This window comes from Tachypleus tridentatus, chromosome 6 (genome assembly GCF_004210375.1).
Source record: "Tachypleus tridentatus isolate NWPU-2018 chromosome 6, ASM421037v1, whole genome shotgun sequence".
Taxonomy (NCBI): domain Eukaryota; kingdom Metazoa; phylum Arthropoda; class Merostomata; order Xiphosura; family Limulidae; genus Tachypleus; species Tachypleus tridentatus.
Genome location: NC_134830.1, coordinates 160,235,843 through 160,256,134, shown reverse-complemented (window position 1 = coordinate 160,256,134; position 20,292 = coordinate 160,235,843). Strand labels below are relative to the sequence as shown.

Below are 20,292 nucleotides of genomic sequence, written 5' to 3'. Positions count from 1 at the left end.
AAACACAGCAGAAGTAGGTTATGTAATGCCTCATTTCTTCATTAATTTTAACACTGTGCATGGTTTGTGATACTACAATTTGGCACCCTCTGATGATCACCAAAGAGGGAAATAAAATATATGTGGAAACATGTGCATTTATTTGTTATTGTACGCTAATGAGTTTAAGACTAAAATAAATATAGTAGGTTCTGTACATTTAGAATGACTTATATAATGTCAGCGTAAAGTACTTCAGTGATAATAAACATGCATCATCACTGGTTATCTTAGTATTTCTAAAACATTCTTTCAATACACTTCCATGGGTTGATATTGCTGTTTGAGATTTAATAAACTGTACTTATCATAAAAATCAAAATTCACTTGTTTCACACTCAAAACATGGCCTAATAATTTCCACTTGTTCTACTTTTATATAATATAATACTGGATATAAAGAATCTCCCTCCTCTAATTTCTGCCCCTATTGAGTCTAATATATAAAATTAAAACATATAACAGAGAAATAAAAATATAATTGGAACTACAACTAATAACTGAGAAACAAGATAAAATGTTAAAATATAACATATTAAGTAAACAAATAAATATGTTTGATAAATCCTGAGCAGATGTGTTTTTTAAATATTAGCCTAATTTGCCAAATTCTTAGATATGCACAGTACCAAGCAAGGTAAATAAACTCTACTTGAAGTTAAGACTAACTGCCTGGCATTACAGGTCCAAACTTTTATGCCTAATTAGCAGCTGGAACAACTCCTCACCTGTGCGGGATTTCTCTTGGAATTAATTTGCTTTCTCAAACACGTTATGAAACAACCGACGATTATTTTAATCTCACCTGTTGAGCAAACGGATCCTCAAATGATGGTCGCAACAATCCTGCACCAGGATACATTATCTCACTTCGAGGTTGCGTGAATCCCGGTCGTGTAGACGGATACACTGAAGGTGGCAAAAGAGGGTGAGGCCCAGATGAGGGGTGGGTTTGTTCAGGATGGGGGGGCCCTCCAATGACTGCTGCTGCAGCCACAGCAGAAAGGGGATCTTGTGGGTGAAGGTGTAGGTGCGTGTGTGCATGAGCGTGGGTGTGTGCATGCATGTGGGCATGATTCTGTAGATCAGGTGCGATCCCTGCCATTTGAAGCCGGACGAGCGGATCTGTGGCCAGAGCCATGCGCTCGTTGTGCAGACGTTCTGCGGTCAAGCGATCCAAGTTCGGACGTCCGGGTTCGCCCAGGGTGGTGGGAATGCCTAAACGCTCAAGACGTTCCTGGTCCAGCGAAGAGTAGAAGTTCAGTGGAGTACTGTGAAGACCTGCACTGGAAGTACTTGGAAACATTCCTGTCATCACAGCCCCCGAAGCCATGGATCCGTATCGACGTTGGAATTCTAACCAATGTGGATCAAAAGCATTTGGCTGTAGTCTTGCTTTCATCTCCATTTCCACCTTTAATTTCTCTTGAAAGTCACGATCCCTCTTTTCTCTTTCAAGTTCCATTTCTAGCCTGAAAAAATAAAGTTCAATAAACTTAGATGCAGTTATTACATTCCTCGTTAGTTATTTTAACTTGAATGCTTAAAACTATTTTTCTCATTTTATCCAAATTTCTTAATAAAATATTTCTTAAGGTAGAAGAGTTTGAGACAAAACATCTACTAACCAAAATTCACTCTTTACAGATTATGTTTCTATAATATCATACTTATTCATAATTACTAGTATTTATTATAACTACTGTTTTGTTCCAATGAAATGTCAAGTCCTAAAACTAACAAGTGAAAATAATTAGTTGATAAGATAACCATTACGTTGTCAGTATCATTAGCTAAGCTAATTTTCTTTTGACAGTTTCAAGTTACTGAAAAGTTGATTGAAAGTATAACTGGTAACAGAGGAATGAAGCTGAGCTAATTCGGTGCATCAAAGGAACAAACCTCTCCCGAGCAGAAGCACCGTACATCCCAGCAGAGATCTGATACTGCAGTAAAGGGTCCATAGTTGGATGTGACACACCTACTGACATTGATGCGTTGCTGATTTGAGGAAGCTGTCCAGATACCGTGGTTCGAGGATATCCAGGGGAGAAAGTGGAATGTGGACGAGCATATTCACTGAGCTGACGGAGTGCTGGGGTATCTGAAAAGCCTCTTGGAGTCGTCCTTTCAAAAGAGCCAAGTAAGTGGAGGTCTCCACCGTGAGATGTTACCGGCAGCTTGTTTTCTCCACTATGACTCTTTTCTCCAAACTTCTGAACAATATGGAAAATACGTTGGCTCTTTTCAAAATAAATGAAATACCATCTCAAGACAGAACATTTTGAGTTCTAATTATTAAAAATTAATAATAATAATAAAAAAAGGGTATCTAGTCCTTTATCATAAAAACGAGGTAAACTTTTCAAACAACAAACATGGAGTGGTAACACATGAAGTTCAATAATTTATTAACATGAAATTTTTGTCTGGATAACACACAAAATGAAAAGACCTACAAGTATCAAAATATGATGAGTGGGAGCATATTCTATTTTCTGGGTCTAAGTTGAAATGTTTTTAAACAATAGAGATGCTTTTTGGAACACATATAAAAACATTATATTCTTCCAACACATGCTGATCAATTATTGTAGGTTATTTCAAAATTCTGAGTTCAGTTACTAAACTTGCTAACAGACATTAAAAGTTGTCACAGTAGTAATAGTATCAATGGCTTATATTTCATTAAAATAAAGGCAACCATACTGTAATCTTTTCTTTACCAAATGCCAATGTAATATTGTTTGGTTAGAGGAAATTGGAATGCATGTAAGAGCACTGCAAGTGGTGACCTTCAAAATAAGTACTAGAAATGATGTTAAAAAATTTATATTTAAAATAGGTCAACAATAAATGAAGAAAACCATAATCGGAAGGGGGGGGAGAGAGTTTTCCATAAACATAAAGTTGGCTGAAATAATATGTTTTGAACATTCATGAATGGTACAAGAATCCTCATAAGAAAGCTGAATAAAATATAAGTACCAGCTCACGAGCTGTATTATCACACATCAACACACTTTGAGCACTGTAAGAACTATTAAAATTACTCTTGAAAAGGGTAAAATATAAAGTGTTGAGAATCAACACTTAACACGAGTAAAGCTAGTGTCTGTTGTCATCTGTGACTGTGAATTATATTTTAGAGGGAAGGTGGTCAGTCAGGAGCACCTTACAATCCACACTGAGAGACTGACTATCACTGTTATAAAACATCTACAGCTTAAAGTGCATGGAATATTTCATAAAATCACATCAGAGCAACACAGTTCACCAGCTCTGAAATCCAGAGCTCTTCCACAGGGCCAACCCACACCTATAAAGTTATAAACGCAGTAGAGATACGATCAAAGTAATATTAAAATTTAAAGCTAATTCTTTTTTATTTAAAGTTGGTTATTGATTTTCAAGACAAGTAACCTATTGAAATGACATGTCCTGTCTAAGGAGAGACATGTAACCTTTCACACCTGCTCCTTTTTAACAGTAAGTTCACTACGGGTCAAGCGTAAGATAATAACTTTATTAATACGTTACCAATAAATAAATAATAATAAAAAAAAAACACTTATCTTACAACCAAGATAATCCAAGTATCTTTTCCCGTAGACATCTGTTATACCCAGTCTATAAGAGATTACTTGGAGTCAGTACTGTATTAGTTTATTATTCACATTTTTACCTGCAGTATACCATGTTTGACTTGATTTTTAATACTTACTGCCTTATTAATACTGTCTTCTTTCTCTTTTTCTTCTGCTTTTCTTACACGTTCTTCCCGTTTTCTTGCTAACGTGGAGCCCGGAACAGGTTTAAAGATGAGGTCAGTGCGAGCACAGGAACTGAACTCTAACCCATTAGTGTACCTTCTCAAGAATCTGTTCAGAATATTTCATACTTTAATAAAACATGATCAACAAAACTGTTACAGAAAAGTATTAATTAAAGGTGTTTCATTAAAATGAAATTGACAAAATAAAAAGTATACACATATTTTTTTCTTCTCTTTCCAATCAGTCTTGAGAAGAAAAAAAAGTGAAAATCTGATGTAGGAAATACCTTAGATTGAGAATTTTTAAATTTGTAAATAAAACTTCTAGCTTATATGCTCAAGAGTTTAAAAAAAAAAACAGAAGTGACAGGTAAAAGGTTCAAAACTAATACTTGAAAGATAGTTCATGTACATTAATTCACTTTCTTTAATAAACAAACTTAACTGTTCAAGCCTGTGAATGATTTACACAACTGTAACAAATGCTGATATTGAACTATAGGTAAAACCTGATTTTGTTTCCTCAAGCACAATGATGACTCTATGCAACACCTATATTTCACTTGAGAATATCAGTACTTACAGTCAGAGTGTCTTAGCTACACAACTTTAAATAGCTTTTGGTAATTGGTTTATATTGATTTTATTTACTGATTCAGAAGATATTTTAGATAACAAAAAGCTTGTTTGTTTTAGAATTTTTACATAAAACTATACATGGGTTATCTGTGCACAGCCATCCCTACTTTTAATTGGCAAATTAAAGGGAAATTAGTAGACAGCACCCACTGTCAACTTCTGGGTTACTCTCGTCTGACTGAACAGTGAAAGTTGACAGAAACGTTTATAGCACACTCTCATGATCCTAAAGTCCAGACCACATTTTTGAGGCAATGGGAAGCAAACCATGAACCCTTGGATTCAGAGTCAGCACACTAACCACAAAGACAGAAGATTTCTTAAATTATCACAATGAACCAAACTTACATGGCAGACTGGCTGCGATGACATTCTGTTTCCTGACCCTTGTTCTCTGAGCTTGAGCCACACGTTGGCAGACGTCCAACAGGTTCACCGTGCAAGACTTCTGACGAAACATTTTTGATTTTGATTTCTCTAGCAGGTGAAGTTTCTGTAGCACTTGATTTGGTAGAAACTGTGTTATATGGCATAACAGAGCCATGGGACACTGTTGATGACACAGATGGGGGTCCAGGTGTTAACGTTGTTGATGAGGTCATTGTAATAGGAGACGAACAGGATCCCGATGTTGTGGTACAACTAGCAGAAACTGGTGTGTGTGTTTTAGGAGGAGTTCTTGATGATATGTGATGGCTTGGTGTTGCAGACATTGGAGATGATATTGGAGAGGTTTTAACCTTTGGTGAGGACTGTAGATCAGTAGAAGGTAAGGACGGGTATGAATGAGGAGGCAGAAGCATTCCAGGATTGTGCAAGTGAGGAGCAAAATAAGGATGATAAGGGTAGGTTGGAGGATCTTGGCAAAACTGAGACAGTGAGGATGGGGACATAGATGAGGCTAAAGATTGAACACTAGAAGGAGTTGGTCTGGTTACCGACACTGTTGTTGAGACAGCCGTGGTGAACGTCGGGGCAACAGTCGAGGGTGTCGGCGTGGTTTCAGTCGACACAGATGTTACAACTGGTGAAGAGTTCTGCATTACGCACGGTACAGAAGATGAACTTTTTTTGTCTATCAACAGAGGAGCTGAAAGGAGATGAGCCTTATAATCGTTTGTCAGATGTGCACTGGACGCATTATCTGATAAACAGGGACCTGAGGATTGTGATTTACTGAATAAAAACGAAGGTTCAGGTGGCAGAGATTCTTGTGAATCAAATGGTTCTGTTTTAATGTCTTGAGATTTGAGAGGTGGAGTTTGAGAATGACAAATCTGAGTTGAAGGTTTTAAATCACCCGAGTACTCGCTAATCCTCGAAAACTGACTATGTAGAGAAAATGATGATTCTAACGGAAGGCTAGGGGCAATTTCTGGTTGTTTCAGTGACAGAGGAAATTGGTTGAAGTTATCCTCGTTTACTGATGTATCTGTAACAACTTCTTCTTTTATTTTGACAAATGATGACAGAGATGTTGGTGGAAATAATGGAGGTGGTGAATGAGAATGAAGTACAACACCGTCATTAGCATTACTGATCTGTTGCGAAGATACAGTATTTTCACTGGTCACTGGAAGTGGTTCGGTCTTTATCTTATGAGATAACACAATACTTTCTGCCTCCTCACTTGGTGTGGACATCTTTTGATTCTGGTTGTCTCTGATGTCAGCCATCTTTTCTGTGCTGTCTTTAACTTCAGCCGTTTCTTTTACACTAGATGGAGAGAAAGGGTTTAGAAATATAGAATAATTAATGTACTTGTGTATAGTGAGACAGCTTTTCTCAACCTTCTTCAAGGAGTAGCTCATTACCTCTCTTGACTGTTACACATCACTAAAATACAAGTATAATGAAAAAGAATTACAATTCAGATTTAAATATTCCGTTGGTTTCGTTTGTTTATATGAAATCCTGTGAACTGGCAAGATGGTTCTGACAGACCAATGATGGTCCACGTACCAGTAGTTGAGACACACTACTCTAAGAAATAAGAAATATACATACTTTGATACCAACAAAAATTAAAAATATAACAAACTAGAATTTAAACTAAATGAAAAAGTCTTGAACTCAAGATTTTAACAAAATAAAGATGTATTTTTCACAACTAAGAAACATTTGAAACAAATTAACTCTTTCCAGAGTGTAGGAGTATCACGGATATCCTTCGGTTGTTTCCTCCTTACAGTGGAAATACTTAACCACACTGCATAAATTTCATAGCAAATTTACTAAACAGTTCTAGCTTTGGTTGTAAAACATTAAAGTAGTTTAACTTAAGTTTTTCAAAATTTTATTGGGAGACGTTCACTCTTTTTTTTTGTACAGAAACATTACAAATGCCTCTTTTTTAACTTAAGATTTAACTTTTTTACTGTTGATTATAAAGTGTCCTTTTAAATGTCAAGCCAATTTCAACTAGATTGATATTTTGCTGATTGCACTGGTTATCACTTCTAGCTGAAAGCCATAAAAAACACTGCATAAGCTGACAAATATTTATTACTAACCCACAACATAACCTATCAAAATGGTCTCACTACGTTACAGGTACTTTTGTTGACATTATTCTCAGTCTAAATCAATTAACAACGATCTGAGACATTCCCTACTACACTCCCTGAACCCTAAGTTTACTCAATGTCTCATCATAAAAGAAAACTTACACATCTTTTAAACAACTACAATTTTAGCATGAATATCTAGAGAACCTATCAAAAACATCCTAAATCTGTTGTTTGTTCCTACACTTCCCATTCTACCAATACTTCTGATACCAATTTATTCATATAAATAGTTTATACTCTGAGGGTAGGTAACGACTTTTCCACATAATTTTACACACACTTAATAAAATTTATTTCAAATTATACCAGAGGTAAGCCCATGACCAGAAATAGTCATGTTTTTAAATATCTTTTACTTTTTACGTTTTTTTTAAAGGCAATAAAGTTTAACTTCATATAAAATAATTATTTGAAAATTTCTTTAAACTTTGCTTAGTTGTTTTCAAAGCTAAAAACCTTGGTAATTAGTTGTTCAGATCACATGCTGGTAAGTCATGAAAGAATTGACTAGTAATCACTGAAAAAGTGGGAAAATTATGTAACAAACAAAACACAAATAATTGTACTCTTAATGAATTATAGTTTCTTAGCAATATAAATCCAGGTTTAGGATGGGCACAAAATTTTTGAGGATGCAAGGAAATGCAAGTTGAAACATTTTTTGTCAAGTAAGTGTTACAAAATAACAAAAATATCGATCACAAACTGTTCTTGAGTTAAAATTATTGATGTACTTTAGAAATTTTGCTCAGAGATGTCTATGGGTCATAAACAAGGATAAACCTACATGGTTCAATTTCTCACTTTCAATTACAATTATGTTATTTTTAAAAGACTGTACACATGATTAAATATAAACTCAGTTTGATCGTACTGATTTTGAAGTTCTTCAGGGTACTACTAGTTAGTTTAAAATCCAACAAAACAAATGTTCAATTAGTTAGTACAAGAACTAAGAAAACTGATAATGTGAATGTACTAAAAATAATTTGCTCTTTCTATTTTAAAAGGTACTTACCTATATTAGTCGAATAATAATCTTAAAAGATTAAATGAAAATCTTAGGTGATAATTTGTTATTTTTGCCAATAACTATATTTCTAGCATATCGTTTTATACAAAAACCCAATGTCTTCAATTTATTATATTGTACAAAATGCTGATTTTTCAAATATACTTCACAAAGTGTCTATGATTTTCAGCATATTACATTGCACAAAATGGCTGGAAACATACCAAAACTAGCCACGACAAGTAAAACACAAATACAAACCTTTCCTCCTGTTCTGTCTTAATGTTTGAGTTGGATAGCTGATGATTGACACTGTAAGCCCCTGGAGATGATGGGGAACTATATGGTTCCCCATCACACTCCTCATTATCCCCTTCATTTCCATTTTCTTCATTCGACACACTGCTGCTGTCTGGACTCGAAGACTCTGCTGGACTATAAGACCTCTCTGTTGAGGGCTTCTTCCTTTTAGGAGAAACTAGGAGTTCTTTTACTTCAATCTGAACCTGGAGAGCTGGGTTATCCTCTCTTAATCTTTTCCTGCTCTTAAACATATCTTCCTCAACAGATTCCTTCAGAGACAAATGAACAATTCTATTAGATCTATACTAATATCGCTTTTGTTTACTACTGTAACAAAAACTCAGAATCTCAAAAATAGAATCTTCACGTAGTGTTCACATAATTGAAGTCCAAAAACAGAATTAGGTTTTGAATGCAAGTTTATTTTTAAACTGATGGTGATATCACATGCATAATAGAAATACCGGCACCAAATATTTCACCACTGCTCATGAAAAACAAGTTAATAGAAATTAAATGCACCTTGTTTGAAAATACAGATATACATCAAAATTACATTCCTTTTAAGAGAAACAAAGAAACAAAAAAAAATTTTCATGCAGGTAGTTTTATAATCACAAACTGTGTAATTGAAGATGAAAAATTCAAAGAAACAAATATCTGGGATGGCTTATAAATTTAAAAACATGCTGACAACTAGCTTTATCCATCAAATGCAGTTAACGGTTTGTCTTATTATTTAATAGTCATTATTCTGCATAATATTAATATTACCAGTCTTTTTGTTACAAGATTATTTTGCTACTGATCAGTTTGGTATTGGTCTTTTCATTACTAAGGTGTTTTGCAACCCATTCCATCTATGTATGAATGACTCATTATGGCTTGACAACTATTAAAGGCAGTGGCTGAGCTAGAGGCTTATGACCCAGTAAATAAACTCCAAGAATCTGCTCACAGCCTGAATCATTTTTAAAATGTTCAGGTTTTTCAATTATTTTAAATAAAATGTTTGACATCATAATGGTCTTTTTTATTGTGAATGAGTGTTTCTCTAATAAACTAATATTTTAATAACTGGAATACTTGTCTAACAAACTAATACTGACAAAATGTTTTTATTTTCTGACCTTAAATAATATACGTGAGAGAGATTATGACATAAAATTATTAGGAAGCAAAATGTTTTGGTGGCAAAATACCCTAGTAATTAAAAGACTGGTAGCAAGATGTCCAGGAATGAAATGTTCAGTAGTGAGCTGTTTGGCTGCCAATATTAGATACATAAATATACAACCCTAGGCCCACTGGATAAGATATAGCCAACATCAAAGTTACATTTCAACGTATCTGCTATTATGACCACTATATACAGTTATGACAGAAAGTGTTCATACCCGTGTCCTGAGTAGTTTTTTTGCTCATAACTTAAAAAGTATCTTGATTAGGATAATGAAAGTATAGTATATTATAAATATTATACTAACACACACCTACATAAATTTTTATGTAAAATGAATGACAAATAAACTGTTTATAAACAAATAATCAAACATAGGAGGGGCAGAAAGTATTTGTGCATCTACTTTAATGGTCAGCTGTGTAGCTTTTCAGGTAAATTACTTGGTGCAACCTCTCCTCATAGCCCTCCATGATTGTTTGACAGTACTCGACTGGTATTTTCTTCCATTCTTCTTTACAGAAGGCCTCCAACTCTTGCAAGTTTTTTGGATGACACTGGTGAACCCTGGGCTTCAACTAATGCCAAACGTTTTCAATTGGGTTGAGATCGGGTGACTGCGATGGTCACTCCAGAACACTTATATGGTTCCTCTGCAACCAGGATTGCACATATTTCGATGTGTGCTTAGGATCATTGTCCTGCTGGAAGATCCAGCGACACCCAAGCTGCAAGTTCCAAGTATCATTCTTGATATAAGTGCCTAATATATCAACGTACTCTTCTTTTTTCATGATTCCATTGATGTGGTGAAGGCTGCCTACACCAGAAGAGCTGAAGAAACCCCATAGCATGATCAAGCCACCTCCATGTTTAACTGTAGGGACGGTGTTCTTTGGAAGATTTCATTCCCCCTTCTTACTGAAAATATTGCAAACATCATTGTGGCCAAACAGCTCGATTTTAGTCTCATCTGATCAAAAAATACTCTTCCAATAGGTTTATCTACATGCTTTCTTGCATACCTCAATCATGCTTCTATATGAACAGGCTTTAAATATGGAGTTCTACAAGGATGACATGCTTTGAACCCAGAAGAGCATAATATGTTCATAACTGTAGAAGTGCTTACTTCAACCCCAGTTTCCCTTACCAGTTTCTGTATATCATTACGTGTTAAACGAGGGTTCCTACTAACTTCTCTGAGAACCTTCCTCTTGGTTCTCTCTGGAATTTTGGTGGGACGTCTGGAACGAGGGAGATTAGCAGTTAATCCTGTAAGCTTAAACTTGGCAATAATGCTTTGAACTGTAGATTTCAGCAATTAAGTTGTGTAGCAATACTGGAAAGAGACACACTAGACTTGTATTTTACAATAATTTGTTTTTTTAAATCACTGGACAGTTGTGTCCTCTTCGCGACGTTGACCAAGCAGATAATGATGGAGACGGCGCTAAATTGTCGGAAGTAAATTTTTTGCTGGCTAAATTCCAATAATTATGAATCCAGTGTCTAGTCTGAAATTATATAATGTAGTTTATTCGTGAAATTAAACAAAATTTTTATGGGAATATCATTTTTTTCACACGTTCTGAAATGTACGAACACTTTCTGCTACTCCTATTTTTGTTTATTTGACATTTAATTTACATAAAAGTTTATGTAGATGTGTGTTAGTATAACATTTATAATATATTATACTTCTATTAGCCTAATCGTGACACTTTTTAAGTTTTGAGCAAAAATCACTTGGGATGCAGGGGTATGAACACTTTCTGTCATAACTGTAATTATTATTTGGATGATATAACAATCACTAGGTTACAATACATTTATCTTAACACTTTTTGTTTTTCATGATAAGTGCATAGCTCTAATACAAATAAACAAGGTATATTTAAATGGCTGATTTGTATGAATCATTTCAAACGCTTATATAGTGAGGATAGGTTTTACCTCTTTCTCTTGTTCATCTTTGTTTTCCAAAGTTGTGGCAGGAGATCCTGGCTCAGTCTTGATGTTTTCACTTTCTATGTCTTTACATTCTGGCCCATTTGTTTGTTTGTTCTTTTTCTTTGACTTCTGCTCATCACGAAACAAAATTTATTATCAGTACATGTGGCTACACAAATTTAAGCTGACAGTTAATATTTTTGTAACCAAAACGATCTGTTATTTCCAGAAGTCAGGCATGATATGTAGGACTAATGAACTATCAAACATTTTATATTTGATGGAATTATTGTACATTTTATTGCAGAAAAAAAAACTCTACAATAATCACTGTACTATCAATGTATTGTTCCTGATCACCGTACTATCAATGTATCGTCCCTGGTAATAGAAACAGTGGAAATGCAAGTCCACCCTTGTGGTAAACAAGTAATTCAGATATAACTGAAACACACAGATACTCTATAATTAAGGTAAACACCTTATAACTTGTAACACATCATAAATTTCTATTAAAGCTGTAGCAATAATTCTTGTTGGGCAGCAGGTTTAGTTCACTATATAACTAACAGTCAGACCACTGAGAAACAGTTAATGTCAAGAAGTGTGGATACAGATGGTTGAGAGTTCAGTTGTCACAGATATTGTAAGTTAGGTTTATTCTGTGACAACTCTGACACTTTCAAGCTGCTGACAGAATTCCAAGGGTTGGTACATTAACGAACGTCACGACTACATCAAAACTGATAATTGTATCTATCGTTATTCTTTAGTAATCACTACAAAGTTAATAGACTTTTCAACATGTAACAATGTTTTACTTCTTCCTACATTATATTTACAAGGCATATAGTTAAGAGACTGCACGATGAAATCGTCTGGTTAATTATGGGACAGAGAGGGTAAACTTCTTTCCGATGTGAGAGATCGTACATAAGTAGATAAAATACCAACTTTACTATCACCAACCACCTTCCAAAGAAACAGTCTTTCTGAGGAAGATGTCCAACTATCAGCCATAACACAAGATGTAAAATAGTAGTTAGTATATAGTAATATACAAATAAAGCAGTAGTTAACTAACCATTGTAGGTTGATAAACATGATTAATGATTTTGGCAACATTAAGCACTTCTGTTTTGTACATACACAAACACACAGAAGTAAAACACACCACAATACTCTACTACCTCTTTGCTTCTTCGTGTCTGCATGATGTGTGTTCCATTAACGGATGACAGTTCTTCTCCTTCAGCAGATTTAAGCTTGATTGGTGAAGGTTCTTCATTCTCCTGAAGTGGCCGTAGCTCTCCGTATTTCTTGAAAAACAGTCTACATTCTGTACAAAGGAGTGCCTTGTTCCTTCCAGCATGATGCCAGTCCTTGGATGCTAAAACGTTACATCCAGAAACTACAATGATTTAAAATGTCATCATATTGTGCAAATAATATTATACATATATATTTTTTTTTTCTAGAAGGTTTCCAAATCAATGCTTAAACAAATATCGCTGTATCACTAAATGTAAGATACAATATAATTAGCTTCTTGGAACTTTATTATAAGACATAAAACTGTAATGTACATGCATACAACTGCCTTTCTTTCTAGACAATGTTTTATTCATAAACGAGAATCCTCCTTGACTGGAAAAAATGATTAAACTGAATTTCAAACTAAGTCTGTCACAGATGATTAGGTAAACACAAACACAGAATTGTTACTAAAAATATCCAGTTTAACTGCGATGTTAAGTTTATATCATAATACATGCAGTATTTTTTTAATGTAAGGGGGGGGGGACAAAGGAACATTTTCCAGGGTGTTATTTTTCCTTTAACCTCTTTCAACTTTAGGTAGAAATACCCTCACTTTTAGTACAGCAGTGATGGCACACGTAACCGCTTAAGTCCCTCGAGTCCGAGTCGTCAGAGTCCTCTTCCTCGCTAGCTGAACTCAGGTCTGTTTTAGAAAATTGAAATTACTTTCTATTGAAACATAACACGTGACAAAAAAGAAATTAACTTTTTTTAAAAAGTGACATCTCCTTAATTCGTCGAAATCTGAAATGGTGTTCAATATTTTCGAGACAATATATGGACATGCTGTCACACATTAGATTGATCTGGACTTCACTTGCCTGGAGTGTAGGTGACACAATATTTTGGTCTATATGATGAAGACATGAGCAGATAGACAGAAATATTGTTCACTCGTACACTGGTGTACTTGAAAATGAGAATTATAATAAAATACTGTTGTCAATGTTCGTGGAAAAAAAACAAAAAAACCTGTTACCATGATGAGTAACTATGTTTCAATTAATATAAAACATTTATAAAATTATAACAATCTTTACATAACAATTATATTTACTTGTTATGCATTACAAAAGCAGATTTTGAGGTTTCTACTGGAATTTCTTCACCATGCAACTGTTTTAAACAAATTTGGAGAATGTGATATTTTCACCGTTTACCAGTCCTGTGTCTACCAAATCCTCTATTGTCAAAGATATCAGTACTAGTAACCCTGAACCCAAACTATTAATTCCTTCTATAGAAAACCCTTACTCTATATGTCAGAAGAATATACATTTTTCTGTCCTAGAAGTGCATTAGGTTTAAATTCAAAGTACTTTTACTGGTTGGCTCCTGTTATTGTAAGTTGAATGAACCTAAAGATAGTTTCACATCAATTAAATTCAAGTTTTTGAATTATGTTTTCAAATATTTTCCTACATTTGGAATAATGACTGTATAAGACATGTTATGAGTGTTATTTTGATTACTCATCCTGTGTGGTTGTAACCTTGTAAAATGAATAAATAAAAAAATATTTTGTGTTTGCTCTTCCGATAAAAATAATCAGTGCATTAAACTTAAAATGTTTTCTTCGATAGCTATATGGGAATCAAACATGTATGCATGCTAGGGACCACATAATGGTGGCTGGTTGATCATCTAATTCGAAGTATGCAATATTAGGGGCTTATCGAGCGGTTGCTCAAACTATCTCTTATGAAGTTAGTTTAGCTTTAATTATATTAACTTGTGCAGTAATGATTGAAAGATATGATTTAGTAAAGTTAAGTGAGAATCAAGATAATTGGTGACTAGTATGGGGATTTTTTTCCTTTGTTTTTGGTGTGGTTTTCTTCTTGTTTAGCTGAAACTAATTGGTCTCTTTTTGATTTTGCGGAGGGAGAATCTGAATTGGTCTGAGGATTTAATGGACTGCTTGGTCTTTCACCCCTACTGTACACACATACCTTGAAACTGTTCTATTTAATAGACTTAAAATATCATTGTAGTTATTAACACACAAGATTTAAGCAGATTGCACTGAAGTGACATAGGTTTGAAGGTTCAGTTTACAATAAAATAGTAGGCACCCCTTCACTACGTATCGTGATGTAATTAAACTACTGTGACAGATATAAAACATGAATAACTTGATATCTTTTTTTTTTTTTTACTTTGGTTTTCAAAACTCCAATTTTTAATAATTTACCAAACTCATTTGTTATTTTAATGAAAACATTAATTTACTTTTCAACCAGAAAAATAATGAAGCAAGTCTTTGTAACCGATAAGTCACCATACGCATAATGTAATGAATTTCAAACAGCGAAACATGATGAAGTATAATCTTCTCACATTTGAGATTTGTAACAAATTCCATGAAACATAAAGTTAATGGCACAGAAATCAATCACATATAACAAATAAACATACACTCACTAAACTCATTTGAAGTTGACTTGTTTGGTTTCGGGCAAGATTTGATGCGGCGAAGAACATTCTGACGCCGACGTCTGTGTGGTCGAGTGGTAGCAGCAGCAGGTGTTTTCTTCCACAAGTAGTAGAACTCTACTAGGTCTGCCTGTAAGTTAACATCCACAAATGTGTTGTGGTGAGACATTAACTCTTTTACATGTTAAATACAAACCTATTACAATATCAGTTAGTCAATTTCATTAAAAAAGAAAAAAAGGCTAAAATATTACATGGTCACCTTCATTATACACTTATTCAAAGGTTTATTATTCTAAAAATATAAAGCTTCTGAATAGCATATCTGAGTGGTTTGGCAAATTCGAATTTAGTGTAAATCTACTCGAGGGCTATTTGTGCTAGCCTTCCCTAAACTTTAAAGTAATAGACTAGAGGGAAGGCAACTAGTAAACATTGCTCATCATCAGCTCTTGAACTACTCTTTTACCAACAAATAGTGGGATTCATTATCACATTATAACACCCCCATGGCTGAAAAAGTCAGCACGTTCAGTGTGATGGGCTTTCAAACCTGCAATTCACAGACTACGAGTCGAGTGCCCTAACCACAAGGCCTCATATCTGAGTGAACACATTAAAAATAAATGAGATCAAAATTCCAGATTAGCAGTTAAATCACAAATGAAACTTTTTAATTAGATACATAAACTTACTATTCCTTCCCAACCATAACAAATGAAATACAGTCAATCAAGCATCAGTACTTCTGACTTATCTTGAACCATGGATGATACTGAAGTCAGAATTTTGCCCTGCATGTGCCATTGGACATTTATTGTATCTAATAATCTACACTTATTTTGGATCAAGACATATATTTCAGATCAGATGTCTGAATCCCTCGTATCTTCAGTAAATTGTCTACGTAACTCTCGTTTCAGCATATATCAATGTTCAACGTTATTTAAAAATAGGTAAAGCTAAGATAAAACTGGTTATTTTACACACAATTTGCATTGACAGAAAACATAAAATGTGGGTCAGCACTGAAATTCAGCATGATCTAACTTGCTCTTTTCTTTCCCGTTATTCAGTTCATGCTGGATGTTTGCCAATGTCTTTGATGTTCTTCAATGAAAAAGGACAAGAACAGAACATGTTTCTTCTCACCAATTCCACAAATGGATATCCAAAGAGGAAGTAATGTAGAAAAATAATCTTTTGATTACAGCAAATATAAAAAAGTATTGTATAAAAATGTTAATCATCTTTAGAAATCTTCAACAAGACTTAAACCACTCTTCATGTGGTGATGTTAAATAGCAACCATACCACACTATTTTCTGATGAGTTTTTAATGTAATATTGTTCTTAAATTTCAGACTCCATACTCAAACAAAACTTATTAAAGTAAATTATGTTTCCTGATATAAAAACATTAAATATTCAATGGATTTTTAATCTCAGCTTAATATCTAATTTTGAAAGTACTATATAATTATTCTGCATAGCTTTAACTTGTACCCTGACAACATCTGGCTGGAATTAAAAATAAGGAAAATAATGGGTTCAGTATGTTAAGTTATAATGATTATAGAACCTCATCACATCCATTGAAGCTCCAACTGTTGACCACTGAAGTCAACACTGCAAAAGGATTCATTATTATATTAGTGTGACCAAAGCAAACCACTCTTCCCTGTCTGGTTTCATAATCCATCTAATTTATAAGAATGATGGTTTACCATTTCTCATTTCAATAATCTGATTGAATGTACATCCACAGGTGCTACATCCAGAATGTTGACTCGGATTCTCACCTGTTTGTTTACTACTGCCCAGGGTACATAACTCAACCCTATAATTTGTGTGATAATATATCTGTATCTAACCTATACTGGATACTGCATGGCACTGCCTACCGTTTCCTTCTGAGGTAGTAGTTCCTTTCGTATCTTGAAGAAATTCTTTCCAAACTGTCGAAGACCTTTTACAAATCTCTTCTGTTCCAAATATAAAAATTTATTTTTAAGAGGGACATTCACTGAAATTTTTGATTGATTTAGTATTAGTTTATTCATGTAAAGATAATTAGTAACAATGAAAAGTTTGTTTATGAAGACCATGTTCTGTTCAAAAAGTGTTATTTTTTCATTTGCATAATTTAAATAGATAGAGCTATGAATAAAATACATTTGTTTCTCACTAAGACGTTGACTAAAGGAAACAAAATATCTCACACGGCTTATTTTACAAAAAATAAAAATAAAAAATAAATACCTGCTGAAGTACAATTACAAATAAAGACCAAAAGTTGCTAGTGTTTATACATAAATAAAAATAAATTTCCCCAAAAATTGTACATACATTCAAGTTATCATCTTAAAAAGAAGAACAGTTAGAACTATTTGATACCCAGATATGTTTGTGTCCACTCTTTACACAGAAGGAAGGAGAACAACCTAAACACATGCTTTCAGAATGTGGGTGTTCTTTGTTCTGGAGAAAAATTTTAAAAAGAACTGTGGCTATAAAATCATCCTATTGAATTTAAACCATTTTATAGATGGCACCGATGAAACACTTTCTTCAGTGTTAAAGAAGTGTTATAAATGTTGTGAAATACTTGAAAAATAAGACATTCACATGTAAGTTTCACAGATGCATGTGAAAAGTTTACCATTCTTAAAATACTTTAGTTCATAATCCACAAAGTAGTTCTGAAGTACATGAATAGTGTAAACAAACCACACTTTTCAGGAATTTATGTCCATTTCTACGGTTCTGTTCCTACTGCATTTAAAGTAAATTCATTTTAATATATCATCAAATGTGTTTACAGAACTGTAAACCATTACTCTTAACTTACATCATGAAGTAAACTATATTAAAATATTTTTGAAATTTACCGAGTTTGATTGCATTTTCACTGACAGCAGTTCAATGAAAGGTCAAATATACAGGTGTGCCCTTCGGTTAAAAATAATTTCAAGGTCATTTCAGCCACTGTTCATGACACTTTAAAGTGTTCTATTCTCACACCTTTTCAGTTTGTTTTTAATTTCATTTAAATAAGCACATTTTAATTAAGTTAACAACTCAATGAAATGATTAACTGTTTTTAACTGTTATTAAAACATATCGCACATTTCACGAAGCCAGTTTTCCCCAGTTATTCATACCTTGAAATTAACTGAAAATTTTCAGATTTGTTTCCAGATCAGAATGAGAACTCTGTTACAGCTGTGACATTTTGTGTACTGAAGTAACCAGTAATTATATTATGACATTTAGGACAATGATCAAAGTATATGAAAAAGATGATAGCTTTAACTGTGGGAAGAGTTTATCCACAAGTTATATTCAGTATATATTTAAGTCTGCCACAAGGATAACAGTTTCTTGTTTTCATTTTTAAAGATATAACACATAAAATTATGAAAACATTTATTACACACAAACTTGCACCACGAGATGGCTTTCATACAAAACAGGAGAACATTTCTAGAAAAACTCCAAACATGACACGTACCACATGACACTCCTTAACAAAATGAAATATTCCTATTATAGCAAAAAATTTAATAATAACTGAGAAAGACAAGCCTGATAAAGTTTAATGATATCAAACTTGAAGCCTGCTTTGAACCAACAGGATTCAGCGATACAAGTTCTCCAACAACCATAAACTTAAATGTTACAAGATTTAATCAAGATAAGGCTCAGAACATTCTGTATCTGTTTAACTGTTTGAAGCAGTTTACAATAGAATTGGAATCTTACTTGTTCCTCTTCAGTCCACTTCTTATCTATGCCTCTTGGTACAGGATTTCTGACCAAGGCCTGGAGGGCCTTACCAGTGTCATAACCACTTTCATGAAGCTACATCACAAAAATAATTATTACTAAAAGGTATAGCTGCAGAGTGTTTGAAACATAATCAAGATAAACCTCTAAGTAATTAATCTTCTTAACAGTAGCTAACAATTTATTTACAAATTTACTGTCTCTGGCTCAAAGAGTTAGGAACTGTAATGATACTTTTATAAGAAGCTGTGAGTTGAGTGAAATAAACCTACAAAAACTATTGAAAAATACAAGACACAACAAATATAAATATACATTATCAACACAGGAAAAATTAAAAAACAGAACAAATTCTTATCTAGACCTGTTAAACAATGAATAATATATATATATATACAAAACAGCATTAAAAACAAATATCCTGCTTTGGTGTTTACTTAAGTGTCAGTTTCTTATTAAAGTTTACAAAGGTTTTTACTTTTTTTTAGAGAAAAAATGTAATGAACTTATAGAAGTTCTATCAGTGTTACTTACAGGAAACTAAGAAACATTTAAATTAACCTTTACAACACTTAAACAACTAAAATACATCATTCATTATATTATATTACACAAAGCACCACATGATCCTTCAATATATTATATTACACAAAGTATCATAAGATAAAAGTCTATCATGCTTTGCAAAAACAGGTATTCACATCAATCATAAAATTAAGGCTTCACTAGTCTTCACTTCAATCAATGAATCAAGGCTTTACAGGTCTTCACTTCAGTCAGTGAACCAAGGCTTAACTGGTCTTCATTTCAAGCAGTGAATCAAGGCTTTACGGGTCTTCACTTCAAGCAGTTAAACAAGGCTTTATGGGTCTTCACTTCAATCAGTGAACCAAGGCATTACTAGTCTTCACTTCAAGCAGTGAATCAAGGTTTTATGGGTCTTCACTTCAAGCAGTGAACCAAGGCTTTATTTGTCTTCCCTTCAATCAGTTAAACAAGGTTTTATGGGTCTTCACTTCAATCAGTGAACCAAGGCTTTAGTGGTCTCCACTTCTATCAGTGAACCAAGCCTTTACTGGTCTTCACTTCAATCAATGAACCAAGGCTTTATGGGTCTTCACTTCAAGCAATGAATCAAGGCTTTACTAGTCTTCACTTCAAGCAGTGAATCAAGGCTTTACTAGTCTTCACTTCTATCAGTGAACCAAGCCTTTACTGGTCTTCACTTCAATCAGTGAACCAAGGCTTTATGGGTCTTCACTTCAAGCAGTGAATC

At 33.8% G+C, this 20,292-nt stretch overlaps 1 protein-coding gene across 26 annotated transcripts in view; it reads right to left on the bottom strand.

Moving 5' to 3' along the window:
* Nucleotides 1-20,292, bottom strand: part of LOC143254286 (uncharacterized) — a 130,931-nt gene that overhangs the window by 3,859 nt on the left and 106,780 nt on the right. For 6 of the 26 annotated variants that reach the window (XM_076509198.1, XM_076509197.1, XM_076509200.1 and 3 more), the window contains 11 exons: nucleotides 18,993-19,091; nucleotides 17,132-17,212; nucleotides 15,216-15,357; nucleotides 13,345-13,434; nucleotides 12,662-12,861; nucleotides 11,475-11,600; nucleotides 8,297-8,607; nucleotides 4,802-6,169; nucleotides 3,764-3,920; nucleotides 1,942-2,282; nucleotides 845-1,511 (listed from right to left, as the gene is read on the bottom strand). In XM_076509198.1, the coding sequence (XP_076365313.1) occupies nucleotides 845-1,511; nucleotides 1,942-2,282; nucleotides 3,764-3,920; nucleotides 4,802-6,169; nucleotides 8,297-8,607; nucleotides 11,475-11,600; nucleotides 12,662-12,861; nucleotides 13,345-13,434; nucleotides 15,216-15,357; nucleotides 17,132-17,212; nucleotides 18,993-19,091 (3,582 nt within the window). Of the gene's footprint in view, nucleotides 1-844; nucleotides 1,512-1,941; nucleotides 2,283-3,763; nucleotides 3,921-4,801; nucleotides 6,170-8,296; nucleotides 8,608-11,474; nucleotides 11,601-12,661; nucleotides 12,883-13,344; nucleotides 13,435-15,209; nucleotides 15,358-17,131; nucleotides 17,213-18,992; nucleotides 19,092-20,292 lie in introns of all 26 variants that reach the window. The other 20 variants (XM_076509193.1, XM_076509191.1, XM_076509192.1 and 17 more) reach the window with 6 other exon arrangements.